We start from the raw sequence: 20888 nt of genomic DNA, 5'->3' as shown, positions 1-20888 counted from the left end.
GGACGCAACAAGAACATGAGAAATGCCTTTAAATCCATCATGAAAATCGAAAGGTCCAAGTTCTTTTAAACAGAGAGCTTTCTTGACATAACCATAGAATTCATTGTCAATGAAGGGGATATATATATCAGGCATGAAAACGTTTCACCAATATTAACTCTTTGCATGACTCATAGCGTTGATAACCGATTGAGACTTTATAGTTAATTCATTTAATTTTGACAAGTGTAAAATCTAGGCGTTGAAATTATGTATTTTAACATATCAATATTAGTTATTTTAACACTTATGAAGACTTTGAAGTCAATTAAGTAATCTATTAAGACTTGAAGATTACTTAATAAACATTGTAAATGGTAATCTATTAGGACTTTGAAGTTAACTTATTAAACATTGTAAATGGTAATCTATTAAGACTTTGAAGTTAACTTATTAAACATTGTAGATGGTAATCTATTAAGACTCTGAAGTTAACTTATTAAACATTGCGAACCTTTTTTGATTGACAAGTTAACTATATTAACTTTACGTTGTAAAATTATATTTGATTGACAACTTAAGAAGCAGATAAATTTTACGTCCTAAAAGTTACGACGTAAAACCTATTTGATTGACAACTTGACGAATGGAATAATTACAACGTACCTTGCTTTTACGCCGTAAATATCCACGACGTAACGTGTAGCTAAAATTTATTTTACGTCGTAACGCGAACCTCCTCGTTTACGTCGTAATTTCAAGTAGATGTTATGATTACGACGTAACGTGTAATGCTAAATATAATCACGTCATAAATGTGACGTCGTGATATATTTGAAGACTTTTGGACGACCCTCAAAGTACACTCAGGATAATCGATTTCTCGCCGTAAAATAGACGTTGTTATATTTTACGAAGTAGTGTCTAGTGAGTACGGGGGCTAATGCCCCATCGTAAAAATAATCGCCCTGAATTGGCCTGCGAACAAAGGGCTCTTTATGCCCACTGCCCGGCCCACGGAGTTTGACTGCTCCTCGAAACCAGTGATGTTCCATTGGAACGTCGCCACTCTTCCCGGCGTCATAAATGGTGTCACCTGAAGTGTAATGGATAAAATGTTCATTTTAGCCCGAGAGCAAGCTCTCCTGCCTTTCCGATCCTCTGCCCCTCGCGGCTTCGCCGCTCGCTCGCACGTTCTCGCGAAAATCGCTTCGCTTGCCCAAATAGGAGAGCTTGCTCGCAGGCTATGTTCATTTACACCCTCAGTTGTAAAATCTATGTGTGAAACTATTGCGGTTAAATAATTTGTGGCAATCAAATATTTCTTTTGCTATTACTTACTTCGTTTAACTGGTTCGCCCTCCTTTCTGCGAGCAGCAGCTGCAAGTGGCTCGGCGCGTTATCTGCCTCATGTCTCGCTTGATCCTCTCTTCGGAAGACATCGTTACACAACGGGAATGGACAGGTAACGAATGCGCGGGTACATGCGCAGGCAATGTGCCCGTTTAATTGGTCCCTGGAAGAGAGAATTTCCTTTTCTCTACGCCTTTTGTCTTCGTGTCGTTGTTTCAGGTTAGAGATATAAAGTTTAAAGTAAATTAATTAATATTAACAATATTTGTCAGGGCTTTTTGCGCCTAATAGTAGGAGAGATTGCATGAGACTAGTACTTACCGGGGTATGGAAACCAGATTGCAATTGAACGGGCACATTACAGGGGCCTTCCGACATGCCAGCTCCTGGTGGTCGTGGTACTGCCGGAAGGGCAGCGTAACTCCGCAGTACCCGCAAACTTGGGGACGCATGTCGCATTCACCGGCGTGCCTTTGCATCTCACCGCGAGGGAACGTCTGTGAACAGCCACGGTGGGCGCATTGGATGGGCTCGTGGAGGCATTGCTGCTGATGACCGGAGATCGTCTCTAGTGCGCCCGTTCAATTACACCCGTCCATTCTTCTTGAACAGTAGACTTCAAGGGAATCGACTACCCTGTCGAAAGTAATTATGCCTCTGACGTCAGAGGCTTGGAGGGGCTGCCTTCCGACAGGGCAGTTTGGGTGTCCATGCGCATTTATCCAATGTCGCAGGCAGGTACGGCAGAAGAGGTGGCCCTCCTTGCATGCCACAGCTTGACGTATAACGTATTGACTGCAAGGGAAAGGAGAAGGACATAATTTGTACAGTGCTCCGGATGTCAAGTGATAGGGAAGATGAAGACTTTCTTTGAGTTTGAAATTTTCGAATCCAGGATTTTTGGGGGTTAGAAAATTGGTGGCTTGATTTGAGTGTAGGCTTTTTTATTTTATTATTATTATTTTTTTTTTGGGTGGGGGGGGGGGGGGGGTGGGGTCAAAACAATCTGGAGTGCCTACAAGCATTCAATTTCTATTGTTTACCGTTTGTCGTTATTTATCGTATTCTGTGACTTCTAAGGCTCGGCAATTCGGCATGGGATTTCTTGGGGGCTAACTTTTGTTGCAGGGATTTTTGGGGGGTTTTGATATTTGCCTCCATTCGATCAAATTTGGAGGTTCCCTCCCCGCTGGGGCCCATAAATTCACACTTTATTACTCAAAAAAGTTTCTGTAGAATGAGTGTTGCTTGAAGGCACGACACACAAAACGGCTGCTATCTGGTGCAACGACCATTAAGTAACCCCAGTAGACTCCCGGTAACTCGAACCTTCAAGGGTAATCGAAAACTGAAAAGTTGGTTCCAGTAATTATAAGTGGGAGCTCCAGAAACTAGTCGGGAGTCAGGAAAAAATTATTTACAGCACACTAAACTACTAATCAGTGTTATCACCTTTAAATGTAGAAATGTTGGTGGGAATTAAAAGATACTATCAGAACGGAACGTATAAGAAAGCATTGCCTAAATATAGCATGCGTTTAATTACTGGTATGAGAAGTAAGCTGTTTCACGTTAGATTTGTGACAAAGAACATCAGCCTCCTCTAGTAAACTATATCACTAGTATCTAACGGGGCATTTTTTTCCACTCGCCCGGAGGTGAATGTTAGTCGCCTCAGGCGACCGGGCGCCGTTAGAGTACAGCCTTGGATATTTTGTTGAATATATCGATTGCCTACCGAAGATCAAATATCATCGACTGCCTTCGCCAGGAAAATACTTTGCACAATTTGAACTCATCAATATGCACAGGTATTCCGAAAGTTTGTGGATTCCTTTTCTTATATTACATCTGAGCCGCAGATAAATAAGAAAAATGCGATCAGAATAAAATCGCGGCTTTCATTTTGGCATTCAAGCTAGGAACAGATTATTAACTCACCAAATAGGGCACAAGTAAGCTGGGTCAGGCTGCTGGACGAAGGAGTCGGGATGGTGACCGACTTGAATCATCCTTGACATCCTTATTGTCTAGTTTTATCTTGCCAAACAAGAGGTAAAAGGCAGGAGCAGAATATCTACTGGATCGCACGTGGTTCGTCTACTCCAGATCAGAGGTGAAATCGCAGAGCATGCATGTAGTTGACCTCCCGTTGCGCTCTAGTTGGTGATGGATTGTCGCCAGATCTGCTAAAACAACATTCTAACCGGGCCTGGGTGATTACTTGCCCCTCCCCTTCTTTTATATGACAAGGGCGGGATATAAGTAATGGTGTTCGATGTTAGAGATGGACCATTAGAAATAACCAGAGGTGGGGTGATAATTCCCCCAAAAAAATCCTGCGAGCGGTGATACGCCAAAAAAAAAAATTCGTGCAGAGGAAGCGACATACACAGCATTTGAGGTTATTAAAAGTATGTAATAAGGGGGAAAAAGATAAAATAAAACAATGAAAAGAAAGAGAGAATTGAAATTCTTAAGTTGTGCTTCAGTACTTTTATTTGAAAACAACTGTTTGAAATTTCTTCATACAACAAAACAAAGCTTGCTTTCCACACAGTCTTCATTGTTAGTTTAACCACTGATATTGCTATCACAGATAATTATACTATAAAATCTCTCTCTTCAGATATAAAATGTATTTCAAATATTTTTTATATAACATTAAGCAATATAAGAAATAAAGCATTTTCTTAGCCATATAACTATTTCTGTCAATTTCGATTCTGGTTAGTCGCGTTATTTTTCTCAGTGATGACGAGCTGATTTTCCTTTTGCTGTTCAACACAATGATTTCTCAAGCCTGTAAATAAGTTTTGAGCCTCTGGAACCTTCCAACGTTTCAAATTCTCCTTTTTTCCTCAATTAAGCCGCCGTTTTCTCATGTTAGTTTGAGGTAGTTTGTCTTCTTGGTGAGAAGTGACCCGCATTAGCCTCGCTTTCGCGGAAAAACAAGCCCTCGTCATACGCCGCCCGGGAATGAGGGGAATACGAAACTCGCCTATTGAAGTGCTACGTGCTTTTTATTAATAACTATTGATATTCTGGCTAAATTGTGAAGTGGGAACTTTCTACCAATAAATAATAGTTTATTATTTTTTGTTTCCGAAATAAAAACGACAGACAAAATAACTAAATTTGTACACCATATTCCAGAATGGCAGGCATTCTTTTGTCTTATAATAATGCCATGTTTCAAGGTACCGGGATAATACTGTTTTTGACTTCTGCAGAATGGGGGGATGCAATTGAAGCACTAAATGCGAATTAACGTTAATCACCTGTGATTGATTATTAATCAGACACACGGCAAAAAGGATCCAAGTGGTAAACTATAATACGTGATTCTCTTAGATTGTAGATAAGTTACAAAAGAAGAAATGTGAGGAAAAAATAATTCGTCCAAAGCTTTTGCCTCAGGAAAAAAAAATCCTGCAGAAAAGTGGGCTTAAAAACCAATTTTCGTGCACCGAAAATGCCCCCCCTCCCCCCCCCGGTTATTTCTGATGGTCCGTCCCTTAGCTAAAACGTCACAAATGTAAGCAGTGGAAATGGCGTTGCTGGAGGTAATTCTTTCCTCTTGCAAGAGCCGATAATAAAATCCTGGCTAGGCCCTTGGTTTGTTTCAAAACAACAACAAAACGACAGCAAACTTTAGTAACAAATAGCCTTAAATCATCAGCAGTGAGAGTAAAGGGATGACAAGCCAAAGAAAAAAAAGCTGATCAAAAAACTAAAACGATAAAAGAAAAATAGCAAAGTTGAAGGCCGTAGATCCTTCCAAGGATAAGCAGTGAGAGTATTTGAGACAAGCCAAAGGAAACTGTCCGGATACGTGTGGACAGGGCGTAGGAATCCCTGCTATCAACCATATTTATTTTTTCTCTTTTACGTACGACTACAAGAAAGGGTTTTTAGTTTATCACTTCCTAACAGCCATATAATCATCTATACGACGACACACGATCCTTTTTTGGGATAAGGGTACAAAGTAAACGAACGGATTTATACCAGGAGAACGGCTTTGTTTGCGTTTCGAAGCTTTATCCCATCCCAGTTTTGAATAGGACATCTCTTTGAAATGTCTTTCAATCATTCCACTGCTAAGATTGCACGGGTATTGAACGGGTATGGCGTTCAGTTTTTTTTTTTAAGACTGGGTGATGGAGATGCTTCAGGAGCACCCAACAAGGATATGGTTCAAAACCACTTAACAAAGCATTGTTGAGCGTATTTTAGCATTCAAACGGTAGATATAGGCATATTTTTATCCCCTAAAAACTTTTCATCTGTTCGGATTTCCTAGCTGAAAGTCTAGTGATCCGAAAATTATGGGGATAAAAACTTATCTTCTAGAAACTTTCAGCCAGGAAAAGGCTCCCGAAAATTCTGGGTGGCCTTTTTTAGGGTCAAAATCCGTTAAAAATGGGTAATTATACCATCTTGTAGATGTTCGAAAATCCTAGGAGAGGCAGGCAAGCAAGAAATTTTTACAACAAATGCTCCGAAAATTCTAGATCTCAAATAGTCTTCCGAACAGATATTTTCCCGAAAATTGCCGTTGGGTGCCCCTGATGCTTGGGACTACAAAAGGAATCATGGACAAAAAAGAGGAATCGAAACTTTAGAGGTCGAATAACGGAAAAAACGGCATCATGCCTTTTTTGGACAAGAATATCGCATTGGAAAATTTACAAGACAGTTCCAAGAAAAAACAACCGATTAAGAAACCATCGAGTATTCCCTTTCATCAATTAAAGACAAGGGAGGCGATTTTGTAGGTAGGAACCGACATTGGCTGGTTTACTAGCGATGGATACAGACTGAGTGGGAACTGTAATCAAGAGCGTAGAGCCTTGAGATAGGGTATAATTACTCCAATTACGACTCCTTCACTTTCGATCTAGTGAAAACTATAAGTTTTAGGAGTTCCACTCACAAGCTAAAGAACTAAACCCATCACAAAGCATGGGAACAAGCATTGTGACTGGTTTATCCTTCCACTCCTCCTAATCTGGTTTTCTACATCATAAGCAGAACTGTGAAGAATATAAAATTCTGATGACTACAATTGCATCCAGCTTCTAGTTATGACTCCCTTTGTGACTATGATTCTTTATTTTCACTAGGTGATATTAAAGTGCTTTTACGACTCTGATTGTTACCCCGACTTTGTCACGAGTGAAAACCAGCCGTATACAAGGATTTAGTCGGATTGCACTCAGGTGTCTCTCCGGCCCAATTTCCTTCCTTTATGAGGTTGGAAGGTTTATGTTCGTCTACATATGTTGGTATACACTTTGTTATGATACATAGTTTACAGATATACTTCATTAATTTTAGGCTAACTTGTTTAGAACTGAATAAATGTTTGAAAGTTTTGATTTCACTATTTGCCGATAATTAAGGGAAGAAAAAGAGACCCATGAAATACTGAAATGGCCCGACTTGGAGCTGAATCGGCTACTTTTTGAGGGGTAGTTTGCAAGAGGGCCGAAATTTGAGGGGGCTGTTTTGGCCACTTGAAAATCAAAAGTAGCACTAGTGTTTTCGCCTGGTCTAATTTGGATCCGATGTATCAATATAGTCCCAAAAAATGGTACCAAAACAGCCTCATTTCAGTGAGGCTGAATCAGGGCCCCTAAAACAGTACCATCCTGAATCTTTTAGAGCAATCGAGTCACCCTACTATAAACGGGAAAACCTTTTTTATTAAAATCAAATTGATTTTTATTGTCTTCATAACATGGAATGTGAAAAAAGGCCAGTATAGGGGTAAAATACCTAAAGGGGCTTGTAACATCTGGCGGCAGAGAACTAAATGTGTTGTCCTTGTCTTTCAATAAATCGATACATGGAAATTATAGTCTGAATCAAGAGCACCAGTGACTGATACTTTGAATCTCTCATGCATCTCGGCTTCCCTTCTCCTCACTAATTTTTTTTTTTTTCATCCTTCCTCTCTATGGATTAAATTTTAGACGCGTAAGGAGGCTCCTCGCAAGCCGCAGCAATAAAATAAAAACAAAAAAGCTAATGAATCTCCTTATGTTGCAATATATAATAAAATTATATATTTGTGATGGTACCGGTACGTCGCGAGGGTCGGATAGAAACTAGAGAAACAACGCAAAGAGTTTTACTTTAATTCTGTGCACCTTGCTGAGGCAGGTCGACGCGGTCTCACTATGATCCTTTTTTTGTGGCAACAAATCCAACCGCATTGTGGTGTCGCGCTCCAGTCGAGGGCAATCAAATATATACTATTCTTGCGCTACAAACTCCAACCTTATCTAGATTACTGTACCCAGTTAGGGAAGGTACGTTTTTAATTGGGAGAGAGGACTGGGCTTCAGAGGGGAGGGTCAGCCAAAAAAAAAATGGACCCTTGGGGAAGGTCAAACCATAATTTAAAAACGGTATTAAGGGAGAGTGAAGCCTTTTTTTCATAGTGGTTTGTGTACATGTGTTCATGCAGTTACCACATTGAAATCATTTTTTCGAATTTTAAAGCATCGTACCAGTCCTTCTTATCGAACGGGAACTTGTAATTACTCAGGATTCCTTTCAAACAGCAGTTTTGTTACAGTTCATTCATCATATTCATTCACCCTTTCTGTCTTTCTTTTATCACCTTGTTCTGGCACGGCACGTAAATGTCTCAGACGACCCGTGTTCTCTTTCGGCCGTAACTTGACGTTCAGTGATGTGACCACTGTACGCAGTCACAGGGCTGTACAACCTTCAAAAGGGATGAAATATGCTTGGCAGCCTGGCAAGCATATACACTGACGTCATCATTTGTTTTGTTTCTGATTCAGGTGCTTTTCAGGGCGGCGTTTGCCCTACTGTCTCTGCCCAGCCAAGACTTCGTAATCCAGAGACACCAAGGGCCACCCATACATAATGACGGTTCTTCTTTGGTAGACCTTTCATTGAACAGTTACACTGTTCTTATAATAGAGATGCAGGACGAATCAGGCCCATAGCCAGATTTATCGGTTTTCCTTTTGGAGTCCTCTCTGAACCAATTTTCGTTGTTGGACTCACAATGCAAAACTTCTAATTTTCCAAAACATTGTTGTACTCTCACTTGTACAACCTGTCTTAGCTAAAGCTGGTACAAAGGACTGTGAACAGCAATTTTTTTTTCAAGGCTATGGCCCTGGTTCCCCTGTGTCTGTGGCTATCTATTGTCTGTGGTGTAGTTGTTCTCTTTAAGTACGGAAACAAAAGCATATTGTATTTTAATACCAGTCTCCTGGGAATGGGATGGGCCTGGCAGTACTTTCGCTCACGGGGCCTCTCCTGCTCCCAGGACCCTTAAGCTTATATATGAATGTTAAATAATAAGTAAATCTTTTTTCTCCTTGGATTGTAAATATTTATAAATATCAAAGAACGTTTTAAGAACACTCATTCACATACATTTATTTTACTAAACCGATAGTAGGATAAGCTGGACATCGGCTATAAAATACAAGGAGTGTCCATTGACAAAATAAACGGTGAAGAAATCGAGGGGTTATTATCAATAACATATATCGGATAAGACACCTACGTTCCTTCTTCTAATGCTTGTGAATGAGTGATCACTACAACAAATTGCAGAAAGTCGCAATTGTATTGCTTTCAGTTATATGAGTCAACCAAAAAAAACATCGATCATTTGCGTTGTACAGTATAATATAGAATATTTAACTAAACATTCTGCGAAAAAAAAAACTTGAAACAAATGATGACAATTAGTCTAGATTCTTTTGTAGGACATATTCAAATTTAAGACAAAGTAAATACACTCATATGGGCAAAGGTAACTTAGTCCAACAAATTTTTCCAGTATGAAGAAAAAATGTGACCTGTACTCTGAGCCTTGGAATGTGTCTTTCCAAACTATGTGTGTTCGAAACAATGTGACTATCTTTAGGACTTTGCAAATAGTTTTAGATTAGGAGTAGTCCCCATTTTTCCTGAGGGATATTAGAGTTCACGCGCGCTCGCGTTTCGCTCCCGGCTCTGCTATCCCTGAGGAAAAATGGGGACTACTCGTAGTCAAAAAGAGTTTATACCACTAAATTTTGGCTAACTGTATATATTTGATTAAAGGGAATCTTTCCTTGAAGAAGTTTTGCCAAGTTTGCCAAGTATATCAGTATACGATTGCGCAAACTTTTGTAAATAATTTGCACTTCTAGTTAATAGTTTAATAAGATTTCAACGGTTTGGTTTTGTTAAGCTCCAGCTGTTTTTAATAAGATTTCAACGATTTGGTTTTGTTAAACAAATATTTCCAGTGAAAGTAAATATTACATAAAGGTCTTTTTACAAAAATAAATCAACTCTCGGTCTCACTTAAGCGTAATGTGTAATTGTAAGTGGGGAAGTGGCGAACGGGGGAGGGGGGGATCTTTGGAGATATATAAGTGTGCGTGTACAAGTTTCTCTTCTCAGTCGATTCATCTTGGTGGAGTACTCGAGGATTTTAATAAATCCATACATAAAATACATAACTTGTCTTGTATCACTCTTCGGTTAGTTTTACTTGTTTGTTGGTTGGGTGTTTATTATATTTTTTTTTTTTTTTGGCGTAAAGTTACAAGAGGTTGCCAGAAGGGGGAGAGCTTTCATTAAGTAAAAATAGATCATTATAATTGGATCTTTATTGGCATTGTTTGAATTTCGAATAATTATTTATTTCAATGAAATGGACAAGCTCTTAATCGGAAAACCAGCGCTTGCGTTATTTTAGTAATAAATATGGGACAGAGGTGGAAATACAAATTTTCTTATATCAGGCATGAAAACGTTTGACCAATACTGACTCTTTGCACGACTCATAGCGTTGATAACCGATTGAGACTTTATAGTTAATTCATTTAATTTTGATAAGTGTAAAATCAAGGCGTTGAAATCAACGTATTTTAACATAGCAATATTAGTTATTTTAAAACTTATGAAGAATTTGAAGTCAATTAAGTAATCTATTAAGACTTGAAGATTACTTAATTAACATTGTAAATGGTAATCTATTAAGACTTTGAAGTTAACTTGAAACACTGAAAACGTTAATCTATTAAGACTTTGAAGTTAACTTATTAAACATTGTAAATGGTAATCTATTAAGACTTTGAAGTTAACTTATTAAACATTGTAAATGGTAATCTATTAAGACTTTGAAGTTAACTTATTAAACATTGTAGATGGTAATCTATTAAGACTCTGAAGTTAACTTATTAAACATCGCGAACCTTTTTTGATTGACAAGTTAACTATATTAACTTTACGTCGTAAAATTATATTTGATTGACAACTTAAGAAGCAGATAAATTTTACGTCCTAAAAGTTACGACGTAAAACCTATTTGATTGACAACTTGACGAATGGATTAATTACAACGTACCTTGCTTTTACGCCGTAAATATTCACGACGTAACGTGTAGCTAAAATTCATTTTACGTCGTAACGCGAACCTCCTCGTTTACGTCGTAATTTCAAGTAGAGTTATGATTACGACGTAACGTGTCATGCTTAAATATAATCACGTCCTAAAGGTGACGTCGTGATATATTGGAAGACTTTTAATAAGGACGGGACGGGACGACCTTCAAAGTACACTGAAGGATAATAGATTTCACGCCGTAAAATAGACGTTGTTATATTTTACGACGTAACTATGCGAGTACAAGATTTACGTCGTAAATTTTACGACGTGATACCTGACAGGAGAATTTGACCCCCTGGACGTGAAAAAGGTGTCAGAAAGTTAAAAATGTGCTCAAAGTGTTTTGACCAGTAATGAACGCCATACAAAACCACTTAAACATAGCATTGTTAAACGTATTATAGTATTTAAACGGTAGATATAGGCATATTTTTATCCCCTAAAAATTTTTCATCTGTTCGGATTTCCTAGCTGAAAGTCTAGTGATCCGAAAATTATAGGGATCAAAACTTTCCTTCTCGAAAATTTCAGCCAGAAAAGAGGCTCCGGAAAATTCTAGGTGACCTTTTTAGGGTAAAAATCCGTTAAAAATGCGCAATTATACCATTTTTTAGATGTTCGAAAATCCTAGGAGAGGCAGGCAGGCAAGAAATTTTACAACAAATGTTTCGAAAATTCTATATCTCAAATCGTCTTCCGAACAGATATTCTTCCGAAAATTGTCGTTGGGTGCCCCTGAAGATTTGTTTGCGAGTTTTTTTCTTTTGTTGTAGAGCCGACTGTCATTTTTTTTAATCGTATTTTTACCCTTTGGCTTGTGTCCCTTTATCTCTCTGCTGACCCCTTTTAGCTTGTGCCAATTCTGCAGAAGTTGCGCACAGGTCATTTTGCGTAAAATTTACTGATCTTATAAGCAAACTTCATATCCTCGAAAAATCAACTGCCAATATTCTACGTACAGATTTATAATTATTTGGTCTCTTTTTAAAGCTAAGGAAGTCTAAAAATAAAAAGATAAATGGTGCGCCGATGAAGCCTTCCAAATTTTTTGCTTCAAATACACAAGGCGTTATTATTTTTTCTTAGCAGCAGGAATTAAAATATCCCAGCGGGCAAATGCGACAGCTATACTCGTCACTGATGCAAATAAATCCATCCGACGATTGGCTGAAGACGGGATGAGCAGGGGACTCACAAACACGCACACGGCTCGTGGATTCTGTTCTATATCACGTGTTCGTTAGTAAACAATGCATTCTCTGTTCTGCATTACGTCATAAAGGTTACCTTACACTACCTTACGTTACATTGATTCGGGATTCATTCTACTGGGCTGGTGCCTCGCAGCCTCGCGTCTTGTCGCGTCGAGGCTGCTCGTTGGCAATTATGTTCAAAGAAGATTCTCAAATATTAAAGGTTGTCTTCAAAATGTCAATAAGAATTCAATTTGTTACAACAACTGGTCACACTTTTCCTACTAAAAACTGCTGTTCCTTTTTTTAAAAGCAAAATTATGTTCACCGAACAGACTTGTGACACGTGAGTGCAGGCAATATGTTGTTTCCGTGAAGTTTCTAGGCCTCAGAAGAGGCCTTATTAGAATTCACCATAAATTATAATATATTATATCTTTTTCTTTTCTAGATAAACACCTGAAAATATGACACGGTTTCAAGAGTTGCTGCTAAATGTATCATTATTTCTTAGTATGGTGACGTTAATAAAGGCAAGAATTACAGTCTATAAATGTCAAGATTCATCACCGAAGGCCTCTTGTAGACAAGAGTGCTATGAAGACTGCAAAATGTCGTGCGGACAAGCCGATCCCCAACTTAAGTCATGTGAACAAAAATGCCTAGATAATGGGCAGTGCGATTTGAAATGCGTTACCGAGGAGACCTGTCATCAGGACTGTGAATCGCTGCTAGCTTGTGGATCAGTATTTTGCAAAACAGCCAAATGCACTCAACATTGTGATGAAGGAATGTGCAACATGAGTTGTAGAGCGACTTCTCGCTGTAAACAGCGGTGTAATGCAGGATCGTGTCACCTTAAATGTGCCAAAACTAGTGAGAGATGTGAACAGGTGAGTATGGGAGCACTTTAGTATAAAATAGTTAGAAAATTTGTCTTTTAAAAGAAGATGACGCCTCATTTTTTTTTCGCCAGGGCTATTGGGTTTTTGTTAAAACATCGTTTTGTTGACCACGTGATCAAAAGAAACAGGACATGAGGTGTAAATGAGTCAATGAGCCATGAGTCACCCAGTCCTAACCTGACCCAGTAACCCTAACCTCAAACCATAACCCCAGCTTACCTAATAACTCGACTCACAAGCGGCATTGACTCCTAAGAGTCACAAAACAAGCTGTTTTCTCAAAAGAAACGTCAGGCTCTGGATAATAAAGTGAATTTTTACTCAGACTTGTGCACAGCAGGTGTTGGGGAACGGAAACCGAGAAGTGGTTATTTCAACAACAGGCTAGGACAGAACACAAAAAGGGCTCTAAGTCATTGATTTGGATTAGACAAAAATTATAGCAGGTGACACACTCGAACACCAAGCCAAGGTTTAAGCGGCGGTCGGACAAGTATCTTACGCATGCGCACTTCCATATCGACAAAGCTGAGGAGTGTTTCTGATGAGTGTTTGCTTATGTTGGCAAATTTAGAGACAGAGAGGTAAAGTGTACTTTTTTTCCTATTCTCCTACTGTTGCCATTTATACCAGCTAGGAGCCCATTATCTGACCTGCGACAGGAGCGCAGAGACGGGACGGACAAGGACGATCCCTAATCCGTTTTCTGGGTAGTTTCTTGGTGTTGGGAACGAGCTTAATCACCAATTAACGTATACACATTATTGAAAAGACACTGAACAGTACCTACACCACACCATAAAAGCAAACCTGCAATGGTTTCCGCAACATCAAGAAACATCACTTTTCTCCTACCTCATCTTCGATCCTCCTAATTACTTCCTTCTCCTCTTTTCCCTTCATCTCTCCTCTTTCTTTCCTACTTTGCGAGAAACTATCATCTAACCTGTGACCGGAGTGCAGATACAGAAAGAGAAAATGTGCTCAAGAAATCTAGTCCCCTGCCTCCTTACTCTAACCTACCAACTCCCCCAACTCCTTCTTCTATTTATACTGCAATGACCCTATATTGTTTACCCAACGCTATAGTCATGCTGGGAAGGCAGCTGCCCAACATTCTGCAGTGCTAAGCGTTCATGTGTTCAAAACTGTGACGATGGCGAATGTCCAATGACATGTACCACAGACGATTGCAGTCAGTCCTGTACAGGCGGAAAGTGCAGAATGAAATGCAGAACCAAGAACAGTTGTGAGCAGCAGTGTTCATCGCTCCGCAGAATCTGTCCATTGGTTGAATGCCATAGTAAAGAAAAATCATGCCAACAGGTGAGCTTTACACTTCTTTTACAAATCAAACTTAAGGGTGGAAGATTAGTTTTATCCCCTTAACACCCTTCTCACCAGAAACAGAATATTCATTACCCGGGGGGCGGGCTACTCCCTATAATGGCTTATACGGGGAGGCTCCGCCCGAAAATGGTATCTTTTTCAGGCTTCAGGTATATGAAAGGGTAGGGACTTCACTCGTTGAGGTATACGAAAGAGTAGGGAAATCTGTCATGCGGGTCTGTGAAAGGGCCCAAAGGTCTAACAGATGAATTTTATGGCTTTTTACTGTCGAGAAAACGTTCTATTTTTGTGATTGATTCTTATTTAAACGTCAGCGCATTTACAGCATTTAAAAGGGATGCACAGTTCTAGGCAACTTAAGGTATGTGAAAGGGGTACCATTTGTCAGTAGAAGGTATACGAAAGGGGTACCGTTTTCGTGAAAAATGGTATACACCTATTTCAATTAAGGTTGCTCCCATGAACCATGTTTCATAGCCTTTAAGGGGAGCAGGAATGGCGCAGTGGTGAGAGCACTCGCCTTCCACCAATGTGGCCCGGGTTCGATTCCCGGACTCGACGTCATATGTGGGTTGAGTTTGTTGTTGGTTCTCTTCTCTGCTCCGAGAGGTTTTTCTCCGGGTACTCCGGTTTTCCCCTCTCCGCAAAAACCAACATTTCTAAGTTCCAATTCGATCCGGAATGCTCGAGCATTTAATACATGAGCCCCTGGCTCGGGAGATTGGGCAACCACTCCTCACGCTATCGAGCTTAAATAAAATTGATTTAATTTTAATTTTTGCAGTACACTATGGTAAACCAATCTTGTAGCGGAAGTTTAGTCTTGTTCACGTTCCTTGAAATAATGGAGACCATTTGTGAGAAGGTGTTCAAGACAGCTTTCAAGTCAAATGGCTGCTAAAATTCTTAAGCATGAGCTAGCTGAAAAATTTCATTTTTAAAATCTCATGGTTAAAAATTAGAAGCCTCGTTTTTTAACAACATTAATTGAATAGGGTTTTACCGCCAGATTAAGCTGCGTTTTTGCATGGGTCAGCCTAAAATGCTGATTATTTTAATAAAGCAAATCCATGCTATTCTTTCTTTTTACTCAGTTTAAAATAATTGCGTCAAAAATAGATAAACACGTAATGTTAGTTATTTATTGCTGTTCGACAAACGCCTTTAATTAGATTTTTTCAACTCCATCCAAAATTCCTATGTGCACGAGTCAAACAAACTCGTTGAAAATTTGCAGCATTTGCATGTTACCACAGAGGAAAACCTAACCTCAAATCACCGTCTTAAATCAAAAAGCCTAGGATTCAGTGTTTTGAAATATATTGTCTTAACGTTCTGCTGGCATAGCATAGAAGCGTTAGCAGCGTTTGCTTTCTAGGTTTCTATGCTCGTTGCGGGCACATAATTGACTAGACCTGCTACAATAATGCACCGCGGGCTATAAAACATGGATAATGCATCATTCTTCTCGGAAGCAACCTTAACTGAAATAGGTGTATAGAAGGGTAAGGGGTTGGACCTCGGGGCGGAGCCTCCCCGTATAAAAATTTGTTGAGTACCCCCCGGGATTAATTATTACTCCTAGATTGAGGATGGTTGTTTACCATTTACATGGACAAACCGGTTGGTTCACGGTCTGGATAAATGGTAAGAAAAATTCAGGACTGGTAAATTTCACTCCGGAATCCCGTTTCAATTTGTACAAATCAGTTTCATTTTCCGAAAAAAGGCCCCTGAAGCCTGAACCTATTGTCAAAGATGGCTTTGATCGATCGAAGAAATGCAACACGAATTTCCGTTGGAAAAGTCCGCTCAGGAAAACAAGTTTACCTTATCAAACGGTCCGTTGCTCCCGAAAATGCTTCCCTGAAACGACTTATATTTTTTGTATGTTATTCATAGCTGGACGGGGCCGAGAAGATGTTAATCCGCGCTAAAGAACAGGGCAACCAGTACTGCAACGGTGGAGGCTGCCATCAAAACTGTACATCAGAATTTAGATGCTATCAAAACTGCAAGGGTCGATGCCCTCAACATTGCACAACAGGTGAGAGATGTGAGCAGTCGTGCCTCATCGACGGAAAATGCCATCAGTCCTGTACCTCCAATTCCTGCGTACAACGCTGTGACAAGGGAAGAAACTGTAACATGACCTGCAAAGCCAGGGATCGTTGCGTACAGGTACTAAATAACAATAATTATAATAATGGTCTTTATTTCCACCAGATAAAGATACATATCCTATGTTACAACTGTCATGAATACCGTAATACATAATAAAATAAATAAACTAATCATAGAATCCTAACTATACTGTACTAAGATTGTGTTTAAATATTAATCTATTTACAAAGGCAGACATGAAACGCTCAGTATTAATATAAGGACGGGCACATTGTTTTTTTACGACGATTACAAGAACAGACTTTCTTTGAAGGAATATATGGAACTAGCGGGTGATTGTCTATAGAGGTTCCTTTCTCAAAAATGTTACAGTCCTGCTTGTTTAATAGATCCTTAATTGAAACGGGGTAAGAAATAAAACAGCGCTTATAAGTAAACATATATCTAAATAAGTCTCGTGATTGGGTTGTTCAGATGCACAGACTACAGAAATGAGATGTTGTCTGAGGGGACTTAATTTGATTGGTTAAACCAGGGAAGGCAGACGTGCGCAGCGTCAGAACCTGGATTGGATCGATTTGAACGAAGAGCAACCTGAGGAACCTCGTTCCTTGAGCGGGGAGTGAATGAGGTTGGGCGGAGAAATGGAATATTTGGATTGATCAGTGATCTTTACTTTATATTAACATCAACGGGATCATCCCTCGCTGCTTCTGCTGTTTGAGTGAGCGAAGAGATTCCGACCGCAATCCCGTATCCAGGGTCTAAAAAGCTCAAATAAAAAAAAAAGAAAAAGAGAAACGGAGAAGGGGCCGGGTTTCATTTTGCAATACGAGCTGGCAATCGAGAGAAATAATCTGGAATCAGATCGAGAGAATGCCAATACTGGAAATGCTCTCATTCTGATTTAATTTTGACTTTAAAAATATTTTAGCCAAAGAAAACGTAGAATTCAGATTTAATTCTCACAGTTAAATTGTCTAACGGTTTTCGCTAATGTCGGAAACGTCTTAAACTTGATTTCACAGCAATGCACTAGAGGAGGCTGTCATGGAGTTTGTGACTCTCGATCATGTCTGCAGCTCTGTGATGCCGGTAATTGCACCATGGAATGCAATGGAATGCAATGCCAGCATAATTGCACGGGTGGAGGCTGTAATCTTACATGTCCTGATGGAGCATTGTGCAAACTACACTGTGGAGCTCATCAAAACTGTACTATCACAAGAAAAGTGAAACCAAGAAAATTTGGCCGCTTGACTACGACAGTATCACGGACATCAGACGAACATGGAATCCATCTCAACAAAAGAGCGACCAACAATGGCTGCAGCTTTGATCCCTGTAGGACTCTCTTTATGGTTGCCACGACCGTTATGTTTTTGTCCTCTTAGCTTTGATTAATCCAGCAATCAGTAAATCGCGGAGTTGCAGATTTTCCTTAACGCATCTTTCAAAACAATCTGTGCGAGAAACTGTGGGTCAACAACTTTACTTTTCAATTTATTGGCTTTGTTCATGTTGTCTCCCACAGTCACGACTTGCAGGAAGTGTACAACACTCCAGTGTAAGACCTTTCCGACAAGATGAGCCAGTTCGAGTGGAAATATGTTTTTTGTTCACTCTTGACTCTCACTGAGACAAAAGTAAGAGCACGTTTCACACGTGTACCGTATACCAACCCACGGCCTGGCCAGTACCTAACGCATGCGCACAGCCGTATCAGCAAGGTCGTGGCAGCCTTGAAAAGCTGTTCACCCTTATTAGAGCTCACGCGTTCAAAGGCCCTTTCCTGCCAGGGCAAGTACAAAGCGCTCCTTTGAGTGCCAGCTCAACACAACACGTATGGGAGCTATTGGCCGGAAACTGCACGGCAGTTCTCCCACGGTATGCGCTGGGAAGGCGGATCAGCATTTTTGCCGATCTGTGCGCCAGTAAATCTAATAATACAAACTGGCCATGGAGGTGGGTTGGTGTACGTGTGTCAACTGCTTTTAAGTTTGTCTTGTCTCTCACTGAATGTTTGCAGTAATTTGCAAGAAGACCTGCTTCATACAACAGCTCCTTCTTAGGCGCCTTAAAGTTTAGGTGTGTGGCACTGGTGCATAGCACTCAAGCCTTTCGATGGGCCGTCGTTGGTACCATGAGGTGGGGCCTACTGAGTTGCAGCTCATAAGGATATAGCCTCTCGCTCGGACGTGTTTTAGGGCGTCGTCACGCGTGGCGAAGCCATAAGTGCCTCTGCGAAGGAAGCAGCAAAAGCTAAAAGAAAAAACTAAGCGGACATATGATACATATTCCATGATTCTTGAGACTGCAAGCATCGGGGAAATCTACTCCCACCCGTTACTGGCCTATTAGCATTAGCTTCTGGGAATGTTTCAGCCTGTGAGTGGCCTGCAATTCAATGTATTTAAAGACCACTAGACGCCCACAGCATTTCTCTCGAAATTGGTCTTATACTTACCCATTGTTCAAACTTTTTTCACATATCATTAAGGTTGCTGTCTTTATAGCAAAACTGTTTCGAACTTTAATTTCACATTATTAACCCCTTGGCAACGGATCTAGTGGATCTGGTCAATCGTTTTCTATCTGGAACGATGCAAACTATTTATTTCTGAACCATTTATTCAGCTCCATATTTTAAGTGATTACATGATAAGCGGCGAATTCAGGAAGGATAGATCTTTTTCAGAGATACCTTATCTTGGAAATTCTGGTCAATCCTGCCAATTTTACACACATAACCTAGAAACATTTTCTGTGGAAAATCCACAACCAATTTCGCTGTTCATCAACTACTCGTTTATCGGACAAAACTTTATACTTTCCTGGAAAATCATATTAATTAATAAGATGAGAGTGTCTCTAACCTCCTAGGTTCACGTTGCTCACCCCCACTTAGAAAAATAATCTGTATTTCTTGTCTAGAACAGTCTGATGTCCAATTTACGTAATTATGTAGAAGCTAAAGTTATAGTAATTTATTATCTTTAGGATTTAGAATGTTGATTTTCTAATATAATATTAAGTGCGTTCTTTGTTCCAGTGTAAACTTGTTTCTCGCAAATTATTATCCTTATATTCGAAACACGTAAATAGCAAAATTAGGTCTTCCAGTGTAAAGTGCTTTTGATCACATGTAAATTAAGCACTGTCGAAATAATATACAGTCGAACCTCTCCTTACGGAAACCTCTATAATACGGACACCTCTCTATTACGGACAGTTCGTTTGGTCCCAGAAATGCCGAAAATCCTACATTCCCTACCTCTATAATAGGGACACCTCTGCAAAGCGGACACTTGGTTCTGTCCCTTTAGTGTCCGTATTAAAGAGGTTTGACTGTATTGTCATTACTGTTACTCGTGTATAGGAAAAGGAAGGCAGATAAAATGTCGATAAACAGTTACAAAGGTTTTGAAAAGCCAGGGGCCAACAAAGAGCCATGCACCTGCAAACTACGTCCAATCTAAGTCATAATTTATGACATAGCAATATTTTCATTACTGCAAATGGTGTCGTCCATTAACAACCACACCGGGGTATAACTGTGAAATCTCATCTAGGTTTACGGGTTGCGGATAGGATAATATTCCATTGAAAAGTCAAAAAAGTGTCAAATGTTTTTAAGAAACAGACGTTTTGAGTATATAACCCTTCTTCAGTATCAAGAAAACCGTTATTAGTAGGGTTACCGGCAATTGTCATAGGCATAAAAATGAGGCGCGTGCGCGTGTAAATAATAGCGAGCGCAGCTGAAATTGATATTAGTCCTTTAGGTTTGAACGGTTCCTAGCTGCAAGAAAACCCTCAATTCACGCTGCTTCGGTTGGATATCGGTTCCACAGCATAGAGCCATCCCCAAACCACACACCTGGAAATCGGAAATACTGTGGCCCGTGGAGTTGAAATGTTGCGCCACAGGAAGCTCAGGAATGTTGTTACGCATGCGTATACTTCGCAAACGTTCGCTAAAACGACTCCTGAGGTTTCGTTCAGTTTCACCAATGTAAAGAATTGGGCATCGGTGGCAGGATATGCCGCAGTAAACAAGATTTTCCGATTGGTTAGAATGTGAAAAAAATGCACTTTATTTGAGTGTCAATGTATTTAGTACTAAAGTACTAATTGGGGACACTATTTTTGCTTCCCTTACTGGAGAGGGGACCGCAATTTTACGTGGTCATCCGAGTCACGCGAAGGTCTAGCCGCTTGCAGTACAAAGGTAGTACCTTCATTTCTCAGTTATTTTAAGACCCTGAGTATTGGTCCGGCCCCGGGAATCGAACCCGCGACCTCCCGCTCTGCAGTCACACGCTTTACCGACTGAGCGAACACTGCCGCGGTTGAAAGTTCTGTAGTAGAAATAGTCGTATAAACATAACAACTTTCTTTAATTTTCCAGACATGTTTCGACGGTACATCCGTCATCTTCAGGGTTACATACTTTGAAATCGCCGTTGAATTTAAAGCGCGCGCGATCTTACAAAGTTCGTTACATTGCGTTGTCAATATTGCGTACTAAAACAAAAAAAT

The 20888-nt window shown here is 39.9% G+C and overlaps 1 protein-coding gene across 1 annotated transcript; it reads left to right on the top strand.

Annotated features, from left to right (window-relative positions):
• Window positions 1–12417: 12417 nt before the first annotated feature.
• On the top strand, window positions 12418–17957 carry LOC140939502 (uncharacterized). Its single transcript, XM_073388850.1, has 4 exons — window positions 12418–12860; window positions 13962–14198; window positions 16125–16403; window positions 17375–17957. Exons 1-4 carry the CDS (start codon window positions 12435–12437, stop codon window positions 17738–17740), a joined length of 1308 nt encoding a protein of 435 aa, XP_073244951.1. The 5' UTR covers window positions 12418–12434; the 3' UTR covers window positions 17741–17957.
• Window positions 17958–20888: the final 2931 nt, after the last annotated feature.

The sequence above is a fragment of the Porites lutea genome, chromosome 1 (genome assembly GCF_958299795.1).
Source record: "Porites lutea chromosome 1, jaPorLute2.1, whole genome shotgun sequence".
NCBI classification, from domain to species: domain Eukaryota; kingdom Metazoa; phylum Cnidaria; class Anthozoa; order Scleractinia; family Poritidae; genus Porites; species Porites lutea.
This window is presented reverse-complemented; position numbering and strand designations above follow the sequence as displayed.